The sequence below is a fragment of the Fukomys damarensis genome, unplaced genomic scaffold (genome assembly GCF_012274545.1).
Source record: "Fukomys damarensis isolate Sample0158 unplaced genomic scaffold, DMR_v1.0_HiC HiC_scaffold_36, whole genome shotgun sequence".
Taxonomy (NCBI): domain Eukaryota; kingdom Metazoa; phylum Chordata; class Mammalia; order Rodentia; family Bathyergidae; genus Fukomys; species Fukomys damarensis.
In genome coordinates this window covers 13,658,010-13,683,799 of record NW_022900948.1, presented here as the reverse complement: position 1 = coordinate 13,683,799, position 25,790 = coordinate 13,658,010, and the positions used below count along the sequence as shown (strand labels likewise).

The 25,790-nt window shown below is 41.3% G+C and overlaps 1 protein-coding gene across 1 annotated transcript in view; it reads right to left on the bottom strand.

Moving 5' to 3' along the window:
• Positions 1-1,227: 1,227 nt before the first annotated feature.
• The window catches only part of Reck (reversion inducing cysteine rich protein with kazal motifs), a 72,815-nt gene continuing 48,252 nt past the window's right edge, over positions 1,228-25,790 (bottom strand). Inside the window, exons 10-21 of the mRNA XM_010619439.3 lie at positions 23,450-23,629; positions 21,153-21,365; positions 19,092-19,228; positions 17,847-17,987; positions 16,694-16,882; positions 14,748-14,870; positions 12,832-13,003; positions 9,311-9,503; positions 7,935-8,145; positions 4,875-4,948; positions 3,804-3,959; positions 1,228-2,684 (exon numbers count right to left, since the gene is read on the bottom strand). Of these exons, the coding sequence (XP_010617741.1) occupies positions 2,466-2,684; positions 3,804-3,959; positions 4,875-4,948; positions 7,935-8,145; positions 9,311-9,503; positions 12,832-13,003; positions 14,748-14,870; positions 16,694-16,882; positions 17,847-17,987; positions 19,092-19,228; positions 21,153-21,365; positions 23,450-23,629 (2,008 nt within the window). The 3' untranslated portion in view covers positions 1,228-2,465. The remainder of the gene's footprint in view (positions 2,685-3,803; positions 3,960-4,874; positions 4,949-7,934; positions 8,146-9,310; positions 9,504-12,831; positions 13,004-14,747; positions 14,871-16,693; positions 16,883-17,846; positions 17,988-19,091; positions 19,229-21,152; positions 21,366-23,449; positions 23,630-25,790) is intronic.

Here is a 25,790-nt window from a genome sequence, read left to right as displayed (position 1 = left end):
GCTCGCAAGGCAAATGCAGTGCCACTGAACTAAATCCCCAGCCCCCATCTTTTTTTTGGAGACAGTCTTGGTAATCCATGCTAGAAAGTTCTTGCTAGAACTCATGGCGATCCTCCTGCCTCAGCCTCCTGAGTGCTGGGATTACAGGTGTGCACCACCATGCCTGGCTCCGTGTCCACCAAAGCAGCTAGCACTCTAGAGACATTATCTCCCAGAACTGGCCGAAGCTTTCTCCCACTACCATTTCTGGAATTTTCATGATTGTGCACCCAGAACAAGACCAACCTTTAGCTCTTTCTTTCCCTTCTCCTGCCTTTGTAACAGAAGATCCAGTCGGTCCTGGCTGTCAGAGTCTGATGAAGAAACCCCTCTAGGGTAGACTGTGTTATTCAAACTACCCCGCCCACACCCATAATGCACACACCACCATGGAAGATCTACATCAGTACCCTTTGGACTCTGGGGAGCCACATGGCTTGGTGACAGAAATGACAATGTCACTTCTGAGCAGAGCATGCAGAGCCTTCAGAGCCAGCTTGTCCCGGAGTCTCTTCTATGAGGACCCTGGAAAGGGTCCTGGAGTGAAGACGGTGTGAAGAGCCGCAGCTGACCCATGCTGGCCTGCAGGGTGGGAACACGACAGAAGTCTCTCCGATTTGGGGGATGTAGCCTAAGCTGTCAGACACGACCTCTTCCATGATGGGTCCTTCGTCCTCAAACTTCTGTGTCCAAGCTGCCTGGAATAATCCCTGGGACTGGAGACCGGGGGGTGGGAAGTACAGCTACCTGCCCAATGACGGCAAATCCTTTAGGGCCTTGCAGTGACACAAACAGCCCACGCATGTGTGCCGTAAGTGCAGCACCACTGCTGGAGACAGCCCTTCCAGTCCTGAAGGCTGGACTGAAGCCAGGCTCTGTGTACTTGACTGCCACTGCCTGCCTTCTGGCCACGCCTGGGTCTGCTCTGTTCTAGGGTCATTGGCTTGGGAGAGTAAAACTCTGTGACTTCAGAAATTTATCAGAGAGCAAAGGACACAGCTCAGACCAAGGGTGATCAGTTGCTTCATTGTGAATAATGCTCATATTGCTTGGAAGTATGCTTGATGATATAAAATTATTTTTATTAAAATAGGAAAGCTTTCTAGTATATTGCATTGAAGACATTTATACAGAAATAAACAATTGCAACAAGCATGCTACATCAGAAATACTGAAATACTCTGAAAGCTTTAAGTGCCCACTTTTCAAAACATTTTGGTATAATAAGCATATCCCTATATATTTCAGAGGGTACATGTAATACTGAAAAAATACTTCATGTAAAAACTAAGTTTAGGTGCATACAAACAAGAAGTATTACACTGAATAGCTTATTTCAAACAGTGAAACACATTCAAAGAATCCAATTTCTTAGACGACATGCAAAAATTTTAATAGCTTGATATTTTAAATATATAAACCACAATTCTTTATAATTCTATATCAAAATAGAAAGACAGAACATTTATCTACATTGTGCACATCACAAAAAGCAAATGTGTCTTTGTGAACGGAAAGTACTGCATTAACACACATGATTGTCATTTTACAAATATGGCTATTCACCTTCTTCATAATAAAATAGAATAATCATGTATTATTTACATGAACTACTAAGTATTTAACTTTTTGGCAATTATATAAAGTAGCAGCAACTGGTTTAAAGATTGATGTTTAACAACTCTAAACTTAAGTCCATGAATACCAAAGAATATATATCTGGTTTTAATATAAAATTGCATGATGTTTTGATGAAATGTAACCTTTCCCTTTTAAAGAAAACCTAGGCACAAATCAGTGACGGCCAAGACTGTCACTTACAACATATCATTGTAGGAGTGTCAGCTTATACAGTAGATGGGGTCCTGAATTAAATTTCTGTAAATTAACTTAAATCTACCCAATGATTTATATGGTAATTTCAAAGAAGCTTTGTTTTTACTTCATGCTAATAGCAGTGGCTGTTGCCCAGCCAGCCCACCCCTGCTTCTAGATACAGAAGGTAGCATTAGTACACAAAAACAAATACAAGGGCAAACAGCACTTAACGAACTTTGAAATGAAGTTTTTGTGATATGTACCCAACAGCAAAGTGAGTTCTTCTTCTACGCAGCAATCATTACTAGTGATATTAAATTTGTTTTAGAGTGGAGGACCCATCCACTGAACAAAATGTAAATCATGAGGCAGTGATCACCACAAAGAGGCACCCTCTTTCCTTAGCACTTGAGAGAATATTAACATTTGTAAAAACAGGACAAAAACCTTACCAATATTTGCAATTAAAAAAATACTGTGTGGTGAAAAGAGGTGACATGTGCTTTTGCTTGGCCACGATCCGACTACCGACCAGTAGTCCTGAATATCGCTCACAAGGTAGAAGAGTCGGGCTGAGGGACACTGTGCACCCTGTGTACACGTGTGCATCAGGGCTGTATCCAGAGCATGTGCAAGGCGAGGCCCAGGCTGAGGAGGAGGAGGAGGTGGCAGGGAGGAAGGACTCTGATGCCTGCAGATTGCAGGCTGCTGGAGACCTGCACCTGGGAAACGATGAGGGCAGAGAGAGGGACATGGGACGCCAAGGTGGGGCTATCCGAGTTGATAAGGGATTCAATCTTCTCTGCTTCCTTATTACAGGCCTCAATCTGGGAGGAAAAAAATAACATCTTTTTAATACAAAGCCATAAATCCATGAACAAGTTAAGTCAGACAAATTCCACCTATATCCCCAAAATAATGTGGCCCCAGTGGAAATCAGCTTTGCCCGTCTTTCTTATGCAGAGTGACATTTTACATAGTCTTAATTTATTGCATAGATATAATTGCATTACTGGAAATCAGAAAAGAAATGATCCACAATGCCACTGCCCTAATCCGTCCACTGCTTTCCTTTTCCTACAATACTGCTCACTGCTCGTTCACATTTATTTATTCTGTGGTTCTTTATGGTGTTGGGGATCAAACCCAGGGCCTTATATAGGTTAGGCATGCAGTCTATCACTGGATTACATCCCAAGACAAAAAAGGCCTTTTTGTGTTTTTCTCCAGATGGGTTAGGGTCTATGTGGCCTGCCTCAGCCTCCCAGGCAGATGGACTGCAGGCATGTGCCACCACACCCAGCTGCTTATCCACACTTGGAGATCATCTTTCCATGGTTAAAAACAGCCCTAGAGAATGTATGCTCAATGCTTCTGTAAACATGATAGTGAATCACAAAACTGCCTACATTCATCCCCTTCACTTGAGTTCTCACTACTTTGATGCTAAAACTTGGGCTTACTTGGATGAGGTTCCACATGCTGTGAGGAAGAAAAATTAGAGCCAATAAGACCGATCTGATGGGATCTTCCTCCATATTGGGAACATGGCTCTAAGGAGACCAGTCTACTCTGGCTTTGTAACCGGCTTTTGCATGACCTGTGCCAGTCCCTTCTTCCCTAGGCCTCAGCTGCCTCATCCGCACAATGGGTAGATTAGACCCAACCGTTTCTTAGGTCCCTTTTACCTCTGCACACCAAGTCACAGGAACTTAACCTATCCCCTCCCCGACACCTCTGCACTGCACCATCAAATGTGTTCTAGGCCTCAGCTGCCTGGCAAATGCTTAGTCCCCCAGAGACTGCCTTGCTTTTCTCCTTCCAACCTTCCCAAATGCTCTTCTCACCCAGCCCCTATCCTTTCCCAGACCGGGTTTGTGCATCCCTCTCAAATTCACCAAACCTGGGAGTGACAAGATGGCTGCACAATGTGTGCTGAGTCCCACCTGCAAAGCTTTCGGGTGGTTATCAACAGGAATTATCAGGATCACAATTTCAGACTCAATGCTGAAGTATCCAAACACGTCACACTGTGGGACAGACACATGCATGCGGACTTTCTCAAGTATTTCCAGAACTGTTATTGGCTTTTTGTTTGTCACCTAGACAAAGAGAACGTTTTGTTACTGGGAAAGGAGAATTACCTTTTATAGCCTTCGCTACCCTGCTTCAGCTGCCCACTGAGGAGGCCCCTTCACCAAGAAACCCTGTGGTGCTGGCCTAACCAGGCTCCGCTGGGCCAAGTCCTAAGGCTGCAGGCTCCATACAAGGTGGTTCTGGCAGCCTGGGGGCTTTGCAGCCAAGATAAATACTCACCAAAGGCTTTTATAAAGTGACTGTTCTGAGTTAGAGGCTATAGGGACAGTCTATAGAGGTGTTTTAATAAAAATGGGAGGGATTCTCTAGGTAGTGGCAAGTGTTGGCTGCTACAATCCTGGAGCTCTGTCTCTACAAATGGAAACTGCAAAGCATGACGGTGCAGAAGAGAAAGGGGCAAAAGTACCCAGGGAAGGCATCGGGCTCTAGAAGGTCCCCTTGGAGAAACGGGCTGGTGTGAGGGGAGGTGACCTTGCAACCCTCCGGGCATCTGCTAGTCTCAGCTGCCAGTCTCAGGCTGACTGACCACAGAGTCAGGGTATGGCAGGAAGGAGCACAAACTGGGAGACAGCCAGCCCTAGTTCTACTGATAGGAGCTGTAGGGCCTTGGGCAAGTTGCTACCCGCCCCATCCCTCTATGGGGGATTGAACTTATGGAGTATTGTGCTCAACCCTTTTCATTTTATTTTGACATAGGCTCTTGCTAAGTTGCCCAGGCTGGCCTTGAACTTGAGATCCTCCTGCCTCAGCCTCCCAAGTAGCTAGGATTACAGGCGTGTGCTAGCATAACTGGCTAGCAATTGTTTTTCTGAGGATTAATTTCTTCATCTATAAATGGGGACAACACAATCTGCTTTCCAGAATTCTTAAGAGTTGCAGCAATAAGGTTTCAATAGCACCTGGCATATCAGGCAATTTACCTTAGCAATAGTGTCCAGTTTTTCTTTGTCAAATAAAACTCTTAACATTCCAGCACATAATGGGCAACAAGCACCTGTAAAAGAAACCATTTTATGTGTGTTCAGAATTAAACAAGGAATTTAAAATGGCTGGTGATCAACCCTTCATTCTGGGCCACAACTGCTCTCCTGATGTCTGTACCTTCAGAGCTGTTCCCTGATCAGCCTTGGATTTTATAATCCATGCATTTACAAAGGCCTCCCTTCAGCATGGCCTGCAGCAAGAGGCTGTGGAGTAACAGTACACAGAGACAGTGGCCTTTCAGGAGTACAGGGCCTGACCACACCGGTCTCAAAATTACTGGGTCTTTGTTTTTCTGTCTGCAATATAAGGGAACTGGTGTTTCAAGGGTTCCATGAGTATTTGCTTCACTTTTCATTTTCAAAACTATCTTACACTGTTTGAAAAACCTTAACAAGATATGATACAATCAAATATAGTACTATACCATATTTTTGGGGGGGTTACTTGAAATAAGGTCTATGTAGTTCAGGCTGGCCTTGAGCTCATGGTGATCCTCCTGCCTCAGCCTCCTGAATGCTGGGATTATAGGTGTGTGCCTCCATGCCTGGCTATTATACCACATTTTAACACAACAGAGATCACTAACCAGTCCATTACTAGTGACCTCTCTGGCATGAGCCTTCACTACCTACTTTTTTTTTTCTCATTGAGTTTATCGGTACATTTTAGGTGTACAGTACAGTTACATTCATCACTGGGATTTTGTATCTTTACATGACAGGTCTTGGTTCTCATTTTTTACCCTTATCCCTGCCCTCCATTCACCCCCTCCTACCCTTCCCATTTACAGATACTTTATTTCCATTTTTTCATTTTCTCATATTTTTCTCCCTTATTACCTTTCCCCTATCCTTCCCACTTCCCCTACATCTTTAGCCCTTTTCTTCCTATTTCACAATGTTAATTATATCATTAGGATCTTATGTACCATTATAGTTTTTCAAACCAGAGATACTATTCAGTATTTATACATGTGTGACTTACTTATTTCACTTAGGAGTATATCCTCAGTATGTATCCATTTTCCTATGAATAACTCTAATTTCTCATTCTTTATGACTGAGTAGTATTCCATTGTATAGAAAAACCACATCTTCTTTATCCAGTCTCCAACTGATAGGCACATGGGCTGTTTCCAAGTTTTAGCTATTACAAACTGTGCCGCTACAGAGCCGGGCATGGTGGCACACGTCTGTAATTCCAGCACTTGGGAGGCTGAGGCAAGAGGATTGTGAGTTTGAGACCAGCCTGGGCTACATAGTAAGTTCCAGGTCAGTCTCAACTACACAGTGAGACCCTGTCTCAAAAAGCAAAAAACAAACAAACAAACAAAAAACAAACTGTGCCGCTATAAACACAGGTGCGCATATATCACTGATATGATTCTTTTCCTCATTGTTTTATAATTTAACTTTTTTTTTTTTTAGAATTTACATCTTCTTTTATGTTTCATTTCCCCCATCTTTTTTTTTTTGTTTGTTTTTTGTTTTTTGAGACAGGGTCTCACTATGTAGTTGAGACTGACCTAAACCTCACTAGGTAGCCCAGGCTGGTCTTGAACTCACAGCGATCCTACAGCGATCCTCCTGCCTCAGCCTGTGATATGATTCTTTTAATTCTTTTGGAAAGATACCCAGCAGAGGGATGGCGGGGTCAAATGGAACCTCTAGTCCCAGCTCTTTGAGATATCTCCATATTGATTTCCACAGTTGTTGCACCAGTCTGCACTCCCACCAACAATGGAGAAGGGTTCCTTTCTCCCCACAACCCCGCCAACATTTGTTATTGGTTGATTTCTTGATAGCAGCCATTCTTTGTGGGGTGAGGTGGAATCTCTGTTGTTTTCATCTGCATCTCTTGAATGACCAGTGATGATTCACTATCTACTTTGATTTTGCCTCATGTCTGTTGCCAAAAGACAGAATGGGTTTGCACAGTAACCTGTTACCTCTCCTGGCCTTCAGGAGGAAAAAAGCTCACTGTGGCACCCCAGTGCTGCAAGACTGTCTGGCCCTTAGAGGAAGCTCAGTAAACAACTGCTGGACTGATGGATGGAGGAAAGTAGCCTCCAGATTCACCTGTTCTATGCAGACTGGGATTAAAGATCCTTCTGCTATCTCTGTTTAACCATAGAGTGTGAGTCTGTAAGGTAAGCTGCTTAGTAAAACTTACTGCTTTCAATCTTCTGTATGAAACTGGACTTTCCTGTTTAATTAAATTAAATTAAATGCCAAGGCCAATCTAAGATAGTAACTTTCTCCTGTTTTTCTCAACTTCAAATGTGTTCATCAAAAATGTTTTTATTATTCATTAATTACTAGTTTATTATTTCTAACTTTTTTTTTTTTGGGGTACAGGAGATTGAACCAGGGTCCTTGTGCTTACAAGACAGGCAGTAGAACCACTGAGCTAAATCCCCAGCCCTATTGCTTCTAACTTTAAAAGTAGACAATATAAAAAAGTAAATATTAAAGCTGGGGATTTAGCTCAGTGGTGCTGCACCCACCTCACAAGCTTAAGGTCCTGAGTTCAATCCTGGTGCTACAAAACAAACAAACAAACAAACAAACCCCCCAAAAAACTGATAACCCTAATTTTAGTAATTAAATCCTACTTTACCTTTTAATATATTGGTGTTTGCTATAAGATTCTGCTTGAGGAAGGGTTCTCCATATTGTTTAAAAAACCAGATCAAAGCTGGGAATGGTGGCACATGCCTGTAATCCCAGCACTCGGGGGGCTGAGGCAGGAGGATTGCCATGAGTTTGAGGCCAGCCTGGACTACATAGTAAGATTCTGTCTCAAAACAAAACAAAATAAAACAAAGGCCCACATGATACCTAAGGCAATCCACAACCTTCTGAGGTCAACTCACTGTGATGTATCTAATCAGCATAGGGGTCTTTTCAAGAGTTTTGAAAAATTCAAACAAACTAGTGCCAACCTTTTTTTTTTTCCAACTGCATCCCTGCCCACCCCAAATCTGGGCAGCCTACCGGGTGGGATGATGGGTTTGCAACCAGCAGCCAAGAGCGAAGGGCATTTCACAGCAGCACACTCGGCAACAGAGCTGTATTCCGAGAGGACCCCAACAGCCTGGCAGGGCCCATAGTAGTCAACTGCCACACGGTCCGAGTAGGCAGCACACATGCTCTGAAAGGTCTCACCATTGTGCCCACAGACAGGCTCTGTGGCTGTGCAGAAAGGCTGTGGGACACAAGTCACATTTAGGCTTGAAGACTCTGGTAAACCTTTCCTAGCCAAGAGTAAAGAGCATACCTCCCTACTTTCAGAAAGGAGAAGACACAGATACAATGTGGGGACCCTTGTAAGCTCCTGAGGTGGGTTAAGTGGGGAGTGGGAGGCCACAGAACCGTCTCAAGATGAACTAAAAAGATGACATACTTTTCTTAGCCTCTCAGTGCCACAGACGCTTATCCCACCACAAAATAAAAATATCCCCTCTTATCATCTCCTCCCTCTGCCCAGATTTCTCAGTATCTCAGAATGTCTGCTTGAAAAGAACAAGACTGATCTTCATCCAGATGCAGGGCCTTACCCTTCCAGGCTGGATATGGAAGAGGAGGGAAGAGTGGAGAGGTCAGTGGGCAGACCAGACCGGTCCTGGCCATCAGGCGGGCTAGGAATATATCAAAGAAAACTAAGTCATAGGCAGAAAGAAGGAACAAGTAGGAAGAGAAGGCTGAAAATGCGGAATAGATCCTTTCAATGCAAATGGAACACAACTTTGAAGGAAAACAGGCCTAGCAGACAAACTGACGGGGGTTTTCTAACCCTGAAGATCTGGGGATGAGAAGCACTCCCGTCAGCTGTTAGGGGCTTGTGGGCAGGAGATGTGGGGCCCAAAGTTGGGACTCCCCTAGGAGAGAGGCCAGCATGAAATCAGTGGTGCAGGTGGAAAGCCTCTAAGGGGTTGTCCTTGGGTGTATTTATTTAACAGAAATGCAGATTCCACAATCTTAAAAGATTGAGAGGTAAAAGTTGACTTAAAATGTAGAAACCAAAAATTCCAATCACTTTTTAGTATTGTAGAAGGCTTGACAGTGATGGGAAGTATGCAAAAACTCTTTCTTTGCTTGTTTTAAGTCATCTTCCTCTACTGTACCTGGTTTGTTTTCTAGTGAGGACCCACAGAATGATGGGAGGGAAATGGCATTAGTTCTTTTCCTGAGAGTGGGCTGCTCATATGCTGGCCAGTCAGCCTTCCAGGGTTAGAAAAGGAGTCGCTCCTCTCTTTATTGATTTGAAAGGGTTCACAGAAGACCCTCGGGTGGTCCTACTACGGACTCATCTGCCAGGGACCACCAATTCTATGCCCAGTCCACTTTGTTTTGTCACACAAACAACACACCTGGCATGGGCCTTTGTAAGAGAGGCTTTTTCCTCTTTGGTATAATGTGCAGAGATTATTGTGCTCCATGTGGTCTGTGTCACAAACAGGATCTTGGACCTGGTCACAGGAGAGCTGTCTTGGCACACACTCATATTGGTTACAACCAAATTTATCAAAAGTCGTCAGGCAGACTTGGGGTTTGGATACACACCTGAAAAACAAGAATGCAGGATCATAAGGTGGGACTGTGGTGGGGCTGGAGGCCAAGGGGTTGAGGACAAAGAAGAGGTATACTGAAACAGTCCTGCCCCCACAGAGCTTATGCTGACTGAGAGAGTCAAGCATACCCATGTGGCAGCTTACAGGGCGGGAAATGATACTGACTGAGAACCCAGGGAAGGCACTGGGAGCAGGTGTCCTAACTGGAGCCTGCCAGCAAAAAGGCTGCCCAGCAGGCCAAGCTGAAAGAGCAGCCATGAACAAGGAGTGTGCCTGAGGATGCGATCTTTGGGAAACAGCAGGTGACCCTGAGAGCAGGAGCCAAGGATATATGCATGGGACAGATGTCCTGTGCTAACACATGGGCTGGGGTCTGAATCCAGAGTCTCAGTAACAAATGGAACATTTTGAAGTGCTGAGTTTTCAGCTTGGCTAATGTGAGCATCTTGATAAAAGGCTTCATTCTGTTGTAAAATTCCCAAGTTTCTGTGCTGATAACACTTGAGTGGTTAAAACTGGCTGGGTGCAACCACTGAGAGAATGCCACCCCCATGGTCCTTCTTAGTAAAGTCTGGGCCTTACTTTCCTCTCAGCTCTTGAAACCTTCAGAAGGTTGAAGGTGATATCTCTGCTTTAGATTTTTTTCTGCCCTCCTAAGTTTTTAAGAGGCACATGTAACTTCCTACAGAAGACTTATGAAAATTTTTAGCTTTTACTGGACATTTGAAATAATAATATACAAATATCAGTCTATAAAACAAAGAGGAGGAATATAGTAGCTAGTATCATATTAATTTCAAAGGGATTTTTCTTTTTTCTTTTTTTTTAGGGATAAGCCTGTACTAAAGGCTTATGTGTGGTTGCCTTTATTGATGTGACTTGAAGTTAAAATGCACTTAGGGGTTTCATGGAAATGTAAGGTGTCTGAAGAGGAATGACGGGAAAGAGTATTTAGAACTTCATTATCTATTAACAAGGAATGTGTGAGATTACAGGTAATGTTGGGAGGAAAAATGGTCAACTCGAGTATATGGAAACAGGAGGATTACAGGGAAATGCTGAGAATCTGTGGGGCAAATGCAAGTGAAATGATTGGGCAGATACGTCTTGCTTGTTGTGTTCTATCACTAGGAAAAATGTCTGGTCCATCAGCACAGACTTGATGAGTGAATACAATCTTTTTGGTTTTTTGAGACAGGCTCTCACTATGTAGCTCAGGCTGGCCTTGAACTCACTGTATAGAGCAGGCTGGCCTCAAACTCAGGGCAACTCTCCTGCCTTGGCCTCCAGTGCTGGGATTATAGGCATGCACCACCACACCCGCCAATCTTTCTTTTTTAAACAATTACTTTTTGAACAGATTAATACAAGTCCATGGTGAAATGAACAAAATGGCAGACACTAAAAATGAAGTCTCACTCCTACTCTTGTGTCCCAGCCACCTAGGTTCCTTTTCTCAGAGACAGCCACTCTTATCAATTTATTATTTATCCTTCCAGAGACATTCTGTAAGCATTTCTATGTGCTGATTCAAAGGGTATATGCATTTAAAACTTGACTGGGCCAAAGTGCTTTACCAGAGAGGACACAGCACTCCTCCCCAAGACCCTTGTATATGACAGTAGCTATTTTCCCAAATGATGGAAAATGGCAAACAACTGTAGCTTAAGCATTAGAGCCATCTGGCCATATATTCATTACTCTTTTCTTTTCTTTTTTCTTTTTCTGAGACAAAGTCACTCTGTAGTCCAGACTGGCCTTGAACTCAAGAGCCTCTGTCTCACCCTCCCAAGGGCTATGATTCCAAGCATACACCACGACCAGGCAAATTCATTTACTTTCTTTAGGGGCATACATCTAGATTACATTTCTCAGTCTTCCTGGCAGTTAGTTGTGGTTGTAGTAAAAAAATGTATTTCATTTTACTGTCTATGTAAAAGTAATGACATTTGTATAAAATATCTAGAGTTACTTATCCTAACAAATAAAAGCTTTTTTAAAAGTGTTTAAAGAACCATGACCATCTTTCAAGTATTTGTTTCCAAGCCCATTTTTCCATTAGGTTACTGATCTTTGCCCCTTTTTACTCAGGTTTATGGTTTTCATATTGACTCTTTGTAAGGATGGCAGTTCTTGTGATATTCTTCCCAGTTTATCTGTCTGTTACCATACAGGAAATTTTGATTTTCATTTAGCTGAATTTCCTAATCTTTTCTTTTATATTGCTTTGTATTATATCCAGAAAAGTCTTTCTACTTTGAAATTTATTTTCATGGTTTTATTATAAAAGCAATAAACTACTCAGAAAGTTTAGCCAGTGAGAAAAACAAACACCAAAATAGCCCAATTCTAATACCAACACAGTGTATATTATCTTTTTGGCTTATTTCTTCCATATGACATCCTGTCTTCTTTCCATAGTAACTTTCTCAGCTTAGTTTTCATCGTCTAAACTTTGGCAGATGGGTGGGCAAGTCTCTGCCATTTCATTTGCACAGGAGAAAATCTTCTCCTTCCTCCACACTGAACTAGGGTTTGCTTGTTGTCCACAAAATTCCTCATAAAGAAAGGCCTGTGGTACGGGGATGAGGTCTGCTCAGGTCTCTCAGGCGGCCACTAGAAACTCTAGTTCCGGAAGACTGAAATACCAGCCAGCCATACCCTTGCCCTTGGCCACCACATGGAGAAACTCACTGAGGCCAAGGCAAGTGTCCTCTGGGCTCAGGGAGGAACTGCAAAGAAGGGAGCCCAAAACCAGATAGTTTAAAATAACACATAAGTTGCCTTTCCTGAGGTTTCTCATGTCCTGCTCCTAAAATGGAGGCATACACTAGGATAAAATTTCCCTTCACTATCAGACATAAATAGCTAGTAAGGCTGTATCTATTTCTTGTTTCACCTGCTACCTCTCCTAATGTTATTCTGTTTCAGTCTCACATAACTGCAGAGCTCCCAGCAGTCCCCACTTACTTCCTCATTTCCAACACCTACAACTCTAGATGTTGAGGCCTGGGTTTCCCCACGCCAGCTTTCCTCTCATAACCCTGCCTGCTATTTCCCACTCATCTCCCCACATTCACCCGAGTGTCACTCTCCCAAAGTCCTTCCTTCCAAGGTTACATTAACTGCCCCACATCTGGGCTCCCCATCACACTGTCAAGCAGTCCTATGTGTCTATCTCTCTCTCCAGATTTCACAGTCTTTGGGAAAGAGACCACTTCTGAACTCACCTTTGTATTTTTACTGTCTCGTACATGCATGGCATACATCTTATGTGTGCTGCACTTTGGTTTTAAAAAAGAAGTAGCCATTTGACATACCTTTGATTTTTGGGGCAGGGATTAGGATTACAAGGATCCTTTGAAATGCATGACCCAAACTCAAACTGACGGTCCTGGAGACCCACACAGCGAGCAATGCAGACACTGGGGTAAGTGCGTCCGTTCTGTGCACACACAGGGACAAACTCATCTGCACAGTTACAAGGCAGACCTGAAGGGAAGAAACACATTAAAAAATTATTATAATTTTAAGATGTGCAAAGTGTAATTGTCAGATGGGTGTAGTGGTGCTGCAACGTGGAGGCAGGAGGTTGGAAAGTTTGAGTGCAGCCTGTATAATTCAGTGACTCAGTGTGACCCTGTTTAAAGAAAGAAGAAGAAGAAGAAGAAGAAGAAGAAGAAGAAGAAGAAGAAGAAAGAAAGAAAGAAAGAAAGAAAGAAAGAAAGAAAGAAAGAAAGAAAGAAAGAAAGAAGGAAGGAAGGAAGGAAGGAAGGAAGGAAGGAAGGAAAGAAAGAAAGAAAGAAAGAAAGAAAGAAAGAAAGAAAGAAAGAAAGAAAGAGAGGGAGAGAAAGAGAGAAAGAAAGAAAGAAAGAAAGAAAGAAAGAAAGAGAAAGAAAGAAAGAGAAAGAAAGAAAGAAAGAAAGAAAGAAAGAAAGAAAGAAAGAAAGAAAGAAAGAAAGAAAGAAAGAAAGAAAGAAAGAAAGAAAAAGGGCTGGGGGTGTTGCTCAATGTGAAGGCCTTGGATTCAGTCCCTAGTTGCCTCGACAAAGGTTTTATGACTATCTCTTTCAGAGACATGTTTGGAATGGGACACTGAGTCACACAAATGTGGTACAGTTTGGGACCAGTAGAATTCCCTTAGAGTCTGCCAGTTAAACAGTCATTGGCTTAATTTATTCCAAGACAGTAAAGGCCACACACTAGAGAATAAGGTCTTATTAACTGTAAAATTCACCTTCCAAAAACATCGAGATATTGGCAATAAATAAGTTTTCCTTGTACATCTTTAGATCACTCATCAGCCCCACATCTCTTTATAGGTTCTCTAAGCAGGATGAATTGTCCTCATCAGAGCAGAGCATACAAAGGACATCAGTAAAAGATAAGGCAGTGAAGGCTGGTCCTCACTGCAGTAGAGTTGGCCTGCTCCTACTTCCCCATCAGTCTGCTGTTGACTTTTCTTTCTACTTCAATGAGATGGAGGTACAGGGTTGGTAAATCCTTTTCCTGTCCTCCCTACACAATCCTACCACTCTCCATGTATACGTCTAAGCTCAAGGAAAGAACAATTAAGTTGCCAACGCAGAAGCAAGAAATGGGGGACAAGGCAGCTACCTAGTGCCACTTTAACTGATGAACCAAAAGTATTTCCGATCTGGAAGAAAGCAAATACCCAGAGACATCAGTTGACTGGGCTGCTGCTGGTGGCAACTGCAGCTCGAAAACATCCCATTTCACCAGGTTTTATACCTGTCAGGACTGGGATGAGTGTAACACCAGGGCAGAGCACGGTCAAGTCAGGAAGTAATATTCTGGGATGTTAATGTTTGTGGAAGCCTAAGTGAACCAGGAAGCTTAAAGAAGACTGAGAAAACTTAGAGAATACATGGACACTTTAGACTACAGTGATACGATAAATGGTATTTCACCAGGTGGGAAAGGTCCATTTAACTGAAACCACGCCAGTCATTGGCTCTGTACTTTTTGACTCATGAAGTCCCAGAATATTAGTGCTGGAAGGGCCCTAAGAAACCACTTAGTGTAATGTCTTCTATTTGTACAGGATGAAACTGAATCCAGAAAGGGATAGAATCCTGTGCTCCAATTCTATATTGATTTTACAGTTCTAAATCTGCAGTTAAAGCAAGACCAGAAGGGAAAATTGATGTGCAGAGTTATGCTGCCCCCACCAACGACAGCCCCCTAAACAACAGCCTCCGGGTACCGTGGTCACCTGTGAAGGTGCGGCGGTCATCTTCTGAACTGTGCTCACTGAGGCAGAGGCGGGTAGAACACACCAAATTGCCAGCAAAACAAGAACAGACATTGCAGTCGATATTAAAGAATGTTCCATGACCTCAGAGAAAGAGGAAGAAAACAGCAATCTATATTATATGTTAAGAAATAAAACAGACTAAAAATTTGATAGTTCAAAAAGTTTTATTTATTTATTTAGTTTTTTTAGGGTCTCACTATGTAGTCCAGACTGGCCTCGAACTTGGCAGTCCTGCTACTTCAGTCTCTTGAGTGCTGGAATTACAGGTGCATGCTACCACACCCAGCTCAAAGTTTTAAAATGGATTTTTTTTGGGGAGAGGGTAATACTGGGTATTGAACCTAAGACTTTTGCACTGAGTTATAACTACCCCCAACAAGACTTCAGACAGTCTTGCTAAGTCATTAAATTGGGCTCAAATCTAAGCCTCAGACCTAGGCAATCCTCCTGTCTTAGCATTCCAGAGTGCCTGGATTACATACTCATGCCACCATGCCCAGTTTAAAATGAAAATTTTTGAAAGATGACTTCTGAATAGACAAGCTGGGGAGTTAAATCTGAGATATTTATATTTTTGTATTCACTTCCCACTGCATTCTTCTGGGCCTGTAATATGCTAGTCACAGCAGGCTGCCGTGTGTTCTCTAAGAATGCTTCTGGTTGTACTACTGCCTCAAATGTTTCCTTCCTCCTCTGGACCTTTGTTCATCTTTCCAGGGCCAGACCCGATGGCAATTTTGGGTTGAAGACGCTCCTGATGTCCTGCCAGAAACAAATGGCTCCACATACAGTTACACTGTATGTAACTTTCTATGGCTCAAATTCTCTCCCATTTACCATATAAAACAAAGCACAATCTTACCCTCTCAGCTTCAGCTCAACAAGGCACTAGTACAGAATAGGCATTTAGTCAGTAAGCATGTATACAAAGAATAAACTTGTTTGTCTTCAGATATTTCCTGTAATACAAGGTAACTAATTTCCTTTATTTTGAGACAGGATCTTGCCATGTAGTTCAGGCTGGCCCTAAAGTCACCAGGGAGCCCAGGCTGGTCTCCGACTTGCTGTGATCCTCCTACTTCAGCCTCCCAAATGTTGCGACTACAGTCATGTGTACCACACTTAGCTCTTCCTGTCTTAGACAAGTAGACTATGGACTAAGAAACAAATACCTGACTTGTCCTAGAATAGAAAAATTTCAAGCTCTTTTTAGCTAAGAGCAATCTTCTTTCCAATAAGAGTAAACATGAAGTGTAAAAAGCTAAACTACTATGAAAACTGGGAGTAGAGGTATGGCAACAAAATGCACATGTGCAGAGGAAGTGAATCATCAAAAGTGGTATTTTTGACAGGTTTAGTAGTGAACATCTATAATCCTAGCAGGTAGGAGGCTGAGGCAGTAAGATCAAGAGTTCTGGCCAGCCTAGAGTATATAGATGCTATCTTAAAAACCCAAAACCAAACCAAACCAAACCAAACAAACAAAAAAACAAAACCCCAAAAAAACCCCACAAAAAGACCCCAAAGTGGTATTTTTTTCGCAATTTGTGAAATCATATGTTGACATGAACAATTCTTAGAGTTATTAAAAAAAAAACATGGGGAAGGAACCTGGGAAAACAGGATACTTATTAGGGAAAGTAAACAAAAGGTGGACTTTTTTCCTTTCAGAACTGGAGGTTGAACCCAGAGCTTTAACCATGCTAGGCAAGCACTCTACCACTGTCCTACATCCTCAGCAATTTAAAATTTTTATTTTGAGATAGGACTCTCCCAGGCTGGCTTTGAACTTGCCATCTTCCTCCCTGTACCTCTTGAGTAGCTAGGATTACAGATATGTACCACTTTCAACAAAGTCAAGATAACTAATATCATAATTAAAACAAATATACTTCAAGACTCACTTTTTCTTTTTCCTCCGACAATACAAGACTTTTGGAGATCTATACAATGCATCTCCATACAGTTTTCTAAGAGTCCACTTTGTCCACAGGAGCAGATTTTATAACAGCCAACTTCTCCTGCAGATGATGGCACTTGGATCAGTGTCCCTTGACGGACAATGAAATCAGAAGCTTCTCCTAATTTGCAGCCTGTACCAAAATAAATAAATAAATAAACAAATGAACAAATACATAAAAGGCTGATGGTATTGTTGTATGATATTAGATATACTTTATAAAAAGCCTATAGGTTCTGTGCAGCTATTAAAGATTATATATGCAAGCTTAAATATCAAATGGTTTCTCTTATATGCGAAAACCAAAATACAAATAAAGAGCAAAATAAAAGATACATAATAGGAAGTAGGGAGATCTTTTACAAATGGGAAGGGGATTTAGAGATGAAAGGAGGGGGAAGAAGTGGGGAAGGGGATGAAAAAAGAATTAATATTTGTTATGTATATGTTCCAACTCCCCACAATGTAATCATTATGTAATACAAATGTATACTACTAAAAAATAAAAACTGGAAAAATAAAAGATTATGTAGGGTTAGGGATAGAGCTCAGTGGGCGAGCACTCGCCTTCTATGCATGAGACCCTGGTTTTCAATCCCAGCACTGCAAGAATACAAAACAAAACAAATTCCCTTGTAACCTTGTAACCTCATGCCAAAGACAGCTCCTATCAACACCAGCACCACCTACCCAGGGGCACCCCACACCCTGTTATAGGGTAAGTCTAGCTGTCCCCCCAAAGCTACATGCACTTATGGGTGAGGCTTCTGGGAGGTGACTGGATCATGGATCAGACCACTGGTAAGTATGCAGCTGACTTGTTAGAAGGTGAGATCTGGTCAGAAGAGGAGGGTGACTGGAAGCATGGCTTGGAAGTGTTTATCTCTTCCTGTTCTTTCTCTTTTTCTCTGCTTCCCACTGCCATGTCATGAACGATTCTCTGCCATGCTACCCTGCCTTGGAGCCGGCCGACTATGGACTGAAATGTCTACAAACTATGAACCTTAATAAATAATAAATAAATAAACCTTTCCTCCTTTAAATTGTGGGTGTCGGGCATTGTGTCTTAGGGACAAAAAAGTCAGATCCACACCCACCTTGAACACAAGAGTATGGAAGGCAGGGCTCTCCAGATGGACACCCTTTTCGGTTCACTTCACAGAGCTCACTGGCCGGGCAGGGATTTGGATTACAGGGATGAGTCACTTCTTCCACAATATTACCCAAAGTACTGGGCCCTGGAAAAAACCAAAACAGATCAGTTTAGCCAACTTGGAAGAATAACAGATGTTTGCAAATTATTTGAATTGTAGCTGCAATAAATGAAAAGCTCATAGGCATAAAGCAAGGCCTGATTAAATTCTTTCATAATTTGTGAATTTAGTGTAAAAATACATGCATTCACTTATTTATTGGGTACCTACAGCATGCCAGGCCAAGATTCTAGGCACTAGATACACCTGTACTTTGCAGCTGAACTTAATCTTACCTGACACAGGAAAAGGAAGTACCATAGGGTTGGCTTTACCAGCTCCCTTTCCAGAGAGTTCATTGCACTAATGCTCCTGCTGACAGCCTAAATGCTTCACTTATCTAGTGAGCGTGTAGTTTAGTTTTACATGTTATCCCCTCATCACTGCATCATTATATTGCTGCCAAGAAGCTCAGCTCCAAAACTCCTCAATGAAGTTCCAACTTACTCTGCAGCTCTTGGCAGAGAGAGCCGACGTAGCAACAAAAACTCCATTTCCTTGTACGAACCCAGACAACCACTCTGCACTGTCTTTTGGGTGGGTAAGTGAAAATCAGGCCTGGCACAGGTACACTGACACTCTGGTGACAAAAAGCTGAGTAGTCCATGGGGAAAATTTCAGTTTCTGGTCACATCATGGCAAGGAGACAACACAATATATGAGAATACTGGCCCCTGATTGCTAACAGTTCATACCTTCTCATACTCATCACTTTTGCTTATGAATTTTAGGATGACAATTTTTTGGGGCCAAAAAAGCCAAACAAGAGTCTGTGACTGATTCTGGGTGTGGTGGTGCACACCTGTGATCCCAGCAGTTTGGGAGCCTGAGGCACTGAGTCCCAGTCTGGGCATTTTAGTGACTTAGCAAGACCCTGTCTCAAAATAAACATTTAAAAAGAGGTAGGGATATAGCTCAGTGCAAAGGCTTTGGATTCAATCTTCAGTACCCACACCCAAAAGTATGATTGAGATGATATCATTGAACCACATGTTCTCAAAAGACAGCTGCTCATATAAAACAAAGAGCAGGGGTAGAGATTATAAGAGAAGTATTTGAAATCTAAAATAAAACAAAATCAGTACTTACTGAGGTATGTATCTAAGGGTATACAATTCTCCAGGTCATCTGTCGGTGACAGAAGCTCACAAATGCTTTCAGCTGTGTGGTCTTCAGGAAATTTGTTCTGGTCTCCACATTTTTCAAGAATCTCCACACAATCTGATCTTAAAAATAAAAATGCACACAATTTTAGGGTTCAAGGAACCACTTCATGTTGTCTAGTTAAAATCACTTCCATTTTTTAAAGCTTTCCAGAAACTGAGTTTCTTCTCTGACCCATCTTTGTTTTTTGGAGACAGGGTTTTACTATGTAGTACAGGTGGGCCTTAAACTTGTGGCAAACCTCTTTCCTCAGCCTCCTGAGTACTGGGATTTATAGCATGCACCACTATGGCTAGTTAGAAATTGTTTCCATAACTTAGTTATGTTTTGCAATTGGTTAGGTCTAAGTATGGTGAAAAAGAAAAGGACTCACAGCAAACCTGGCTGAACAGTAAATTCAAAGCACATTGAGCTTTTGCTTACCTGAGATCAAAGGCCTTCTTCAAATTTCTTATACTTACTGTTCCTGCCATCAATGTGGCTTTTCACGATCTTTGAGAGGAAATTAGACACTAAACTGATTTGATATTTGCAAAATCATATACCCTTACTTTCAAAACCTTATGCTTGCTTAACTGCTTCCTTTTCCCCTCCTTTTTCCTTTTCTCATTTTAGATTATCTTTTTAGTTATCCACAGTAAAGTATTGGCTTATAACAACTACAAAGTCCACTACTTTAAAGTTTTCTAGTCTTGAAAAGAGATTTGATTTCTGTGCTGAGTCTACCATATTTCCTACTTGTTGCCTCCTGCTTGTCACCCAAGAGTTGTACCCTGGTATCTCCCCTACTGTAGCATGTCAGAAAACAGGCCTAGACCTTGTTTAAGGTTGAAATAATCTGAAATGAGTCATCAAGTACCCAACAATATTTAAACCAGATACCAGCAATTTAGGAGCTAAATATTAACTTGGTCTAAGAAAAACTTTTGGAAAAAAAAGATGCTTGACTAACAGCTGAAACATTACTATGCAGTTAAATACTTCTGGTTTCACCCACCAGAGGGCTCTGATCTTTGCTTTATCCTGGATTTCCTAAGCAAACCATTCTTACTAGAAACAGGCCCTAAGGATGCACGCATGAGCTCACCCAACAAACATTTATTGGATACCTACTGTGTCACAAGATTATGCTAATATTTGAAGAGCAGAAAAAGAAGAAAGATGGTAAAAGAAAAAGGACACAAAGAAGAATAAACTCCTTAAAAGAGAGCAAAGCCTAACAGAATATAAAACAAGTACTACATTAGATACAAAAATAAATGGGGTGTAGTGGTGCACACCTGTAATCCCAGCATTCTGGGAAGCTGAGCAGGAGGATTGCAAATGTGAACCTGCCTGGGCAATTTAGTGAGTTACAAAGAACCTGTTTCAAAATGAAAAATAAAGTGAGATGGGAATGTAGCTCAGTGTGAAGGCTTTGGGTTCAATCCTGTGTACTATAAAACAAAAACAAACAAACAAACAAAAACACACAGAGTTGTCTTCAACTCTTCTTAGTATTTTTTTTTTTTTTTTTTTTTTTTTTTTTTTTTTTTTGGTATTGGGAATCGAATTTAGGGCCTTTTGCTTACCAGGCAGGTGCTATGCCACTGAGCTACAGTAAATGTTTCTTGAACTAAATTCCAAGAATGTTGCTCGGTGGTGCTGCACCTGTCTGGCAAGTGCAAGGTCCTGAGTTAGATCCCCAGTACTCCGGCCTCCAACACACAAAGTCTATAGGAATTTGTACTAAGGATAAACCATGTGCTGGGGAAAACCATTCCATAGGAATGTCTGGTATTTGAGAGCAGCTAAGAGGAGCAGGCAGTGAGCAAATGGATATGGAGGAAACAGTAAGTCAAGCAGACGGGGGGAAGTGGGAAAGCATTTGACAAGTGGGAGGTGACAGGAAAAGGGAAGCGGGGAGAAAAAATTGTAGACAGCCTTCAGGTAGAGGACCAAAACTGGAGAGCCTTACTTGCAAAATATATAATGAAAGAAACTTACTTGCAAATAATACTTCCCCGAGATTTACTGTGACAAGGTTTAATCTGCAGTGAACAAGCTATTGCTTTCCACATTTCTGGCTGGCACTTTTTAATATCAAGAACAGGTATATTGATAAATGGCATCTTTATACTTCCTTTCTCCCACAGCTTCATGTCATTCATGGCTCCTTGATCTGACTGAGCATTACAACTCCTAAAAAGTTCTGTTGGCCTTAAACAAACAAACAAACAAACAAAAAGAACCAAGAGGCAATCAGCAATTATTTTCTAGAGAAAAGTAATACATGTTTTTTTCTTTTTTGGTACTGGGAATCAAACTGAGGGACTCCAGCTTGCCAGGCAAACACTGCACCACTGAGCTACATTCTCAGCCCATGTTTCCTTTTTAACACAGATTTTTTGATGAAGCAGTTTAAAACTTCACAAAGTACTGGGCATGGTGGCACATATCTGTAATCCCAACACTCAGTAGGCTGAGGCAATAGGATGGCCGTGAGTTTGAGGCCAGCCTGAGCTATATAGTGAGTTCGAGGCCAGCTTGAATTACAGAGCAAGAGTCTGTCTCAAAAAAACTGGCAAAATAAATACATGGCATTTATTTATTCTAGGGATTCTCAAACTTTTTGATCTCAGGACTCATTTACCCTCTTAAAATCAATGGGCTCTTGTTGGTGTGATTGTGCACACCTGTAATCCCAGAACTCTGGGAGGCCAAGGCAGGACAACTGTGAGTTCAAGCCCAGCTTGGACAAGTTGATGAAGTGGTCCCGAAATAAAAAATAATAATAAAAAGTAAAAATAAATTTAAAAAAGGGCTGGGGATGAAGCTCAGTACAAAGGCCCTGGGTTCAACACACACACACACATACTCTCTCTCTTTCCATACACACACACACACAAACACACACACACACACAACTATAATTTTCTCTTTAAGCACTGGTAAGCTATGACCCACAATTTTTGATATACTGTGTTTTCATTGTCATGCAGCTGGAAGTATTTTCCAATTTCTTTTGTGATTTATTCGACTCACAGATTATTTAGAAGCATTTTGTTTAACTACTGGATATTTTGAAGCATTTCTGTATACTTATTTTCATTAATTTCTCAATTGTCTTACTCAAACTAATAAATACTTTCAAATGGATACTGAGTTATCTTTTTTTTTTTTGGTACCTGGGACTGAACTCAGGTCCTTGCGCTTGTGAGGCAGGCCACCGAACCGCTGAGCTAAATAAATCCCTGGCCCGAGTTATCTTTTTTTTTTTTTTTTTTGGTACTGGGGATTGAACTCAGGTCCTTGTGCTTGTGAGGCAGGTGTGGTGCCACTGAGCTAAATCCCTGGCCCATATTGTATTATCTTGAGGTAAATATACAATAAAAGTATTTAAAACTTCCTTCGGGCCCAAGTGAATGATTCTCTTCCCTTCTGCTCTCTTGTTCTTGGGGTGGCAGTTCATAAAACCAGCCACTTCTTTAGAAACCAACCCTCTTTGGCTTCTCTCATTTAGAGTTCTGTTCTGTGTTCTGGATGCCTCTTTCTTTACTTTTTCCTCAGCCATTAAATGGAGATATGCTCAAAACTTAGCTCTTAACGCCTCATTTTTCTTACTAGTAGTTACTTTAGCAAAACACCCATTTGTATTGCTTCTGTAAAGAAATATTTTTGAAACAAACAAAAAAAATTTTTGTATGGACTGAGAGTCATTGAGCAGGAACCTCAACCAATCTGAAGGCCTTTTAAAGCAACCTGTCTTCAGAAGGACATCTGGATGATTAAACAGTTTACAATTATTTATTCTGCAATAAATTGTTTCCCCCAGTGGAGGAGTAGAAAGAAGAGACAGAAGAGGAAATTCTTTGAATTCCAGAAGCCTGAGGCGTCTTTAGATTAGAAGGAACTTTGTAATAGTGCTTCCCTTCCTGAGAGGTGATTTCTCAGATGGAAGATAATATTTAAAGATGAAACTGCAAAAAAAAAAAAAAAAAAAGAAAGTTTTTGTTTTTCAGTACTAGACATTGAATTTAGGGCCTTCACACTTAACTATATCCCCAGACCTTTTTTCTTTCTTATTTTGGGGCAGGGTCTCACTAAGTTCCTAAATTGTGCAGGCTGGGCGTGGACTTTGGATCCTGCCTCAGCTTCCCAGAGTTCTGGGATCACAGGTATGTCTCACCATGCCCAGCTACAGTTTTCTTTTAATCCTGCAGTAATAAAATCAGAGTAAAATGGTATTTTAATGTAATTAATGATAAAATAGTTCCATTTCATGTATAATAATATATTCTTACCTATTGTTAAAATTAGTACAATAAGTAAGATTTCTACAGCCCAACTGGCAAGGTTCCCGGACATCTGCTAGACAGGTCAACATGGATACTTCCACTGGATTATATTCACAGAAGCGGTCAAATTCCTGCCAACTCTGTGTATTGGCCCAGCTCATGCTGTAAAGTTTAGTGCACAAGTCCCTGAAACAAAAGCAGAAACATACAGATAATCCAAATGAATAAAACTCACATTCTATTAGATATACATTTCGGAACATAAAGTACAAAAAAAAAAAAGACCATTTCCTAGAATTTGGAGTCAGAAAATGTGATCTTTTCCAATGAAAAATGACCCTTACCATCTATCTTTTCCCTTTCACCATAACTGCTAAGATGCTCAGTGCTAAATTTAATGTTCAATCATGGTATTTGTACAGCCTTAGCTCTAGGCACAATTATTTCCCCCTAACAGGTCCCCCAAGTTAGATCCCCACCCAAGCAGACTTGCTACCCACATCCACAGGAGCACAGAGATAACAAGAAGCCAGCAGCCGCCCTGCTGCTCTCACCATGGCCCTGCTATCAGCCAGCCCCAGGCCCATCACCCAGGGGATTCTTAAAATTTTCCACCCTCTTGACCAGTGCCCCCTTCCCTACCTAAAATGCCCCATATAACCACAAGCACTTTCCTCTCCATGCCAATGGTCTTCCTGACCTTGGCCCATCTGTACCCAGATAGCAATAAACTCATTGCATATTGCTTAGACTTTGCCTGCCTCGGTGGTCTCAATCATGCCTTGGTCTGACCTTACATTTCTGATCTCTTTTTCATCTTTATTTAAAGTAAAGCACATGGTTTTGCCTCTACAAAGGTATATTCCCGTATAATTACGTTCAGTTACAGGAGGCAAAACTGCACACAGTTCTCAGATTACTTTTAAGAAGCACTGGAGGGGAAGAAGGTGGAGCTCACAGAAGTGCATGCTTAGGATGTGCAAGGCCTTGGTTTCAATCTCCAACACAGGTGGAGAAGGAGGAAGGGAGAAAAAAAAGCAGAGGGAGGAGGGAGGGGAACGGAGAAGAGGAGTAGGTGGGAAAGTGAGGAAGAGGGGTGAAGAACTGCAAGCTTCAAATTTACTAGTTTCTCCTTATAAAACTATCCCAAGCCACTTAGATTCTTTAAGAAATTCCAAAGCCTCTTTATCCTGTTTTTTTCTATATACTATGGTAGTTGAGACACAGTGTTTTTATTTTCAATAATGATTACAAAGCAACTTAAGTGTGTGTGTGAATATAGCTAAAACAATGTACCATTTCCAAAATGTTTTCATATTTATATTCACTAGCTTATATTTCTAAAAGTTATATTCACCATATAGACAATTTTAATACTATTAAAATATACAAAGTCACAAGTAAAAACTGTCCACTCTCCTTATTTCTTATTTGACTCATAACTACCCTAGAAAGGGAGTATCTTTACTTTTATGTTTATTCATTTACTTGACCAGCGTTTACCTAGTGCCTATTTTATGAGTGCTTATGAGGGCACAGAAATGCAGTGGTGAATAAAATAGATAAGGTCCTTGTTCTCACTGAAGTTTAGAATTTATGAGGGCAAGGAAGCTCAGCTCAGGCTACGCCAGGTACCTTGATCTGGAAACTAATACTTTCTCTGGTCCTTAAGTTTCTATATTCACCTTGAACCAATTATTCAACATTTCCAAGTTAGCTTCTTACATGTAAAACCAAAATGACACAATTTCCCCAAATTATCACTTAAGGTTCCATGAAGATCATATCTGATTAAAGTGAAAGCACTCAGCAAACAATGAAACCATGAAATCCTATTTCAAGGTAAAGAAAACACTATTTTTTCACTGAAGCACCTCTGGGACAACACAGCCATTTCAATCTCTAGCAACTCTTAAGCCGGCATAAACTCTACAATGGACAAAGAACTACTCAGCAGCCCTCTCATTACCTCTCATAGCTTCTACAAGCAACCCAATTCCTTAATTACAGGGCCAACTTAGTTTCCCTTTAAGCCTTTCTACTAATTTTCTTTGGACTTTTTTTTTTTTTTTAATATCCTTGACAAAGTCTCATGAACCATTCTAGGCACAATTTTTTTTTATATTTTTGGCTAAAGGTCCATCCAATTTAGAAATACAGGAAAGGTTGCTCACTCCTTGTATCTTATATTTATTTCAGGATATCCTACTAAAATGTGGACCCTTTTCAAGCCAAATATCTCTAACAAAGCAAATTTCTTTTTCTTCCATTTTCTAGCATAACCTTAGTTATCTTCACTTGTTCTTATCTCCACTGTTTTCTCTATTACATATGTGTATGTATATAT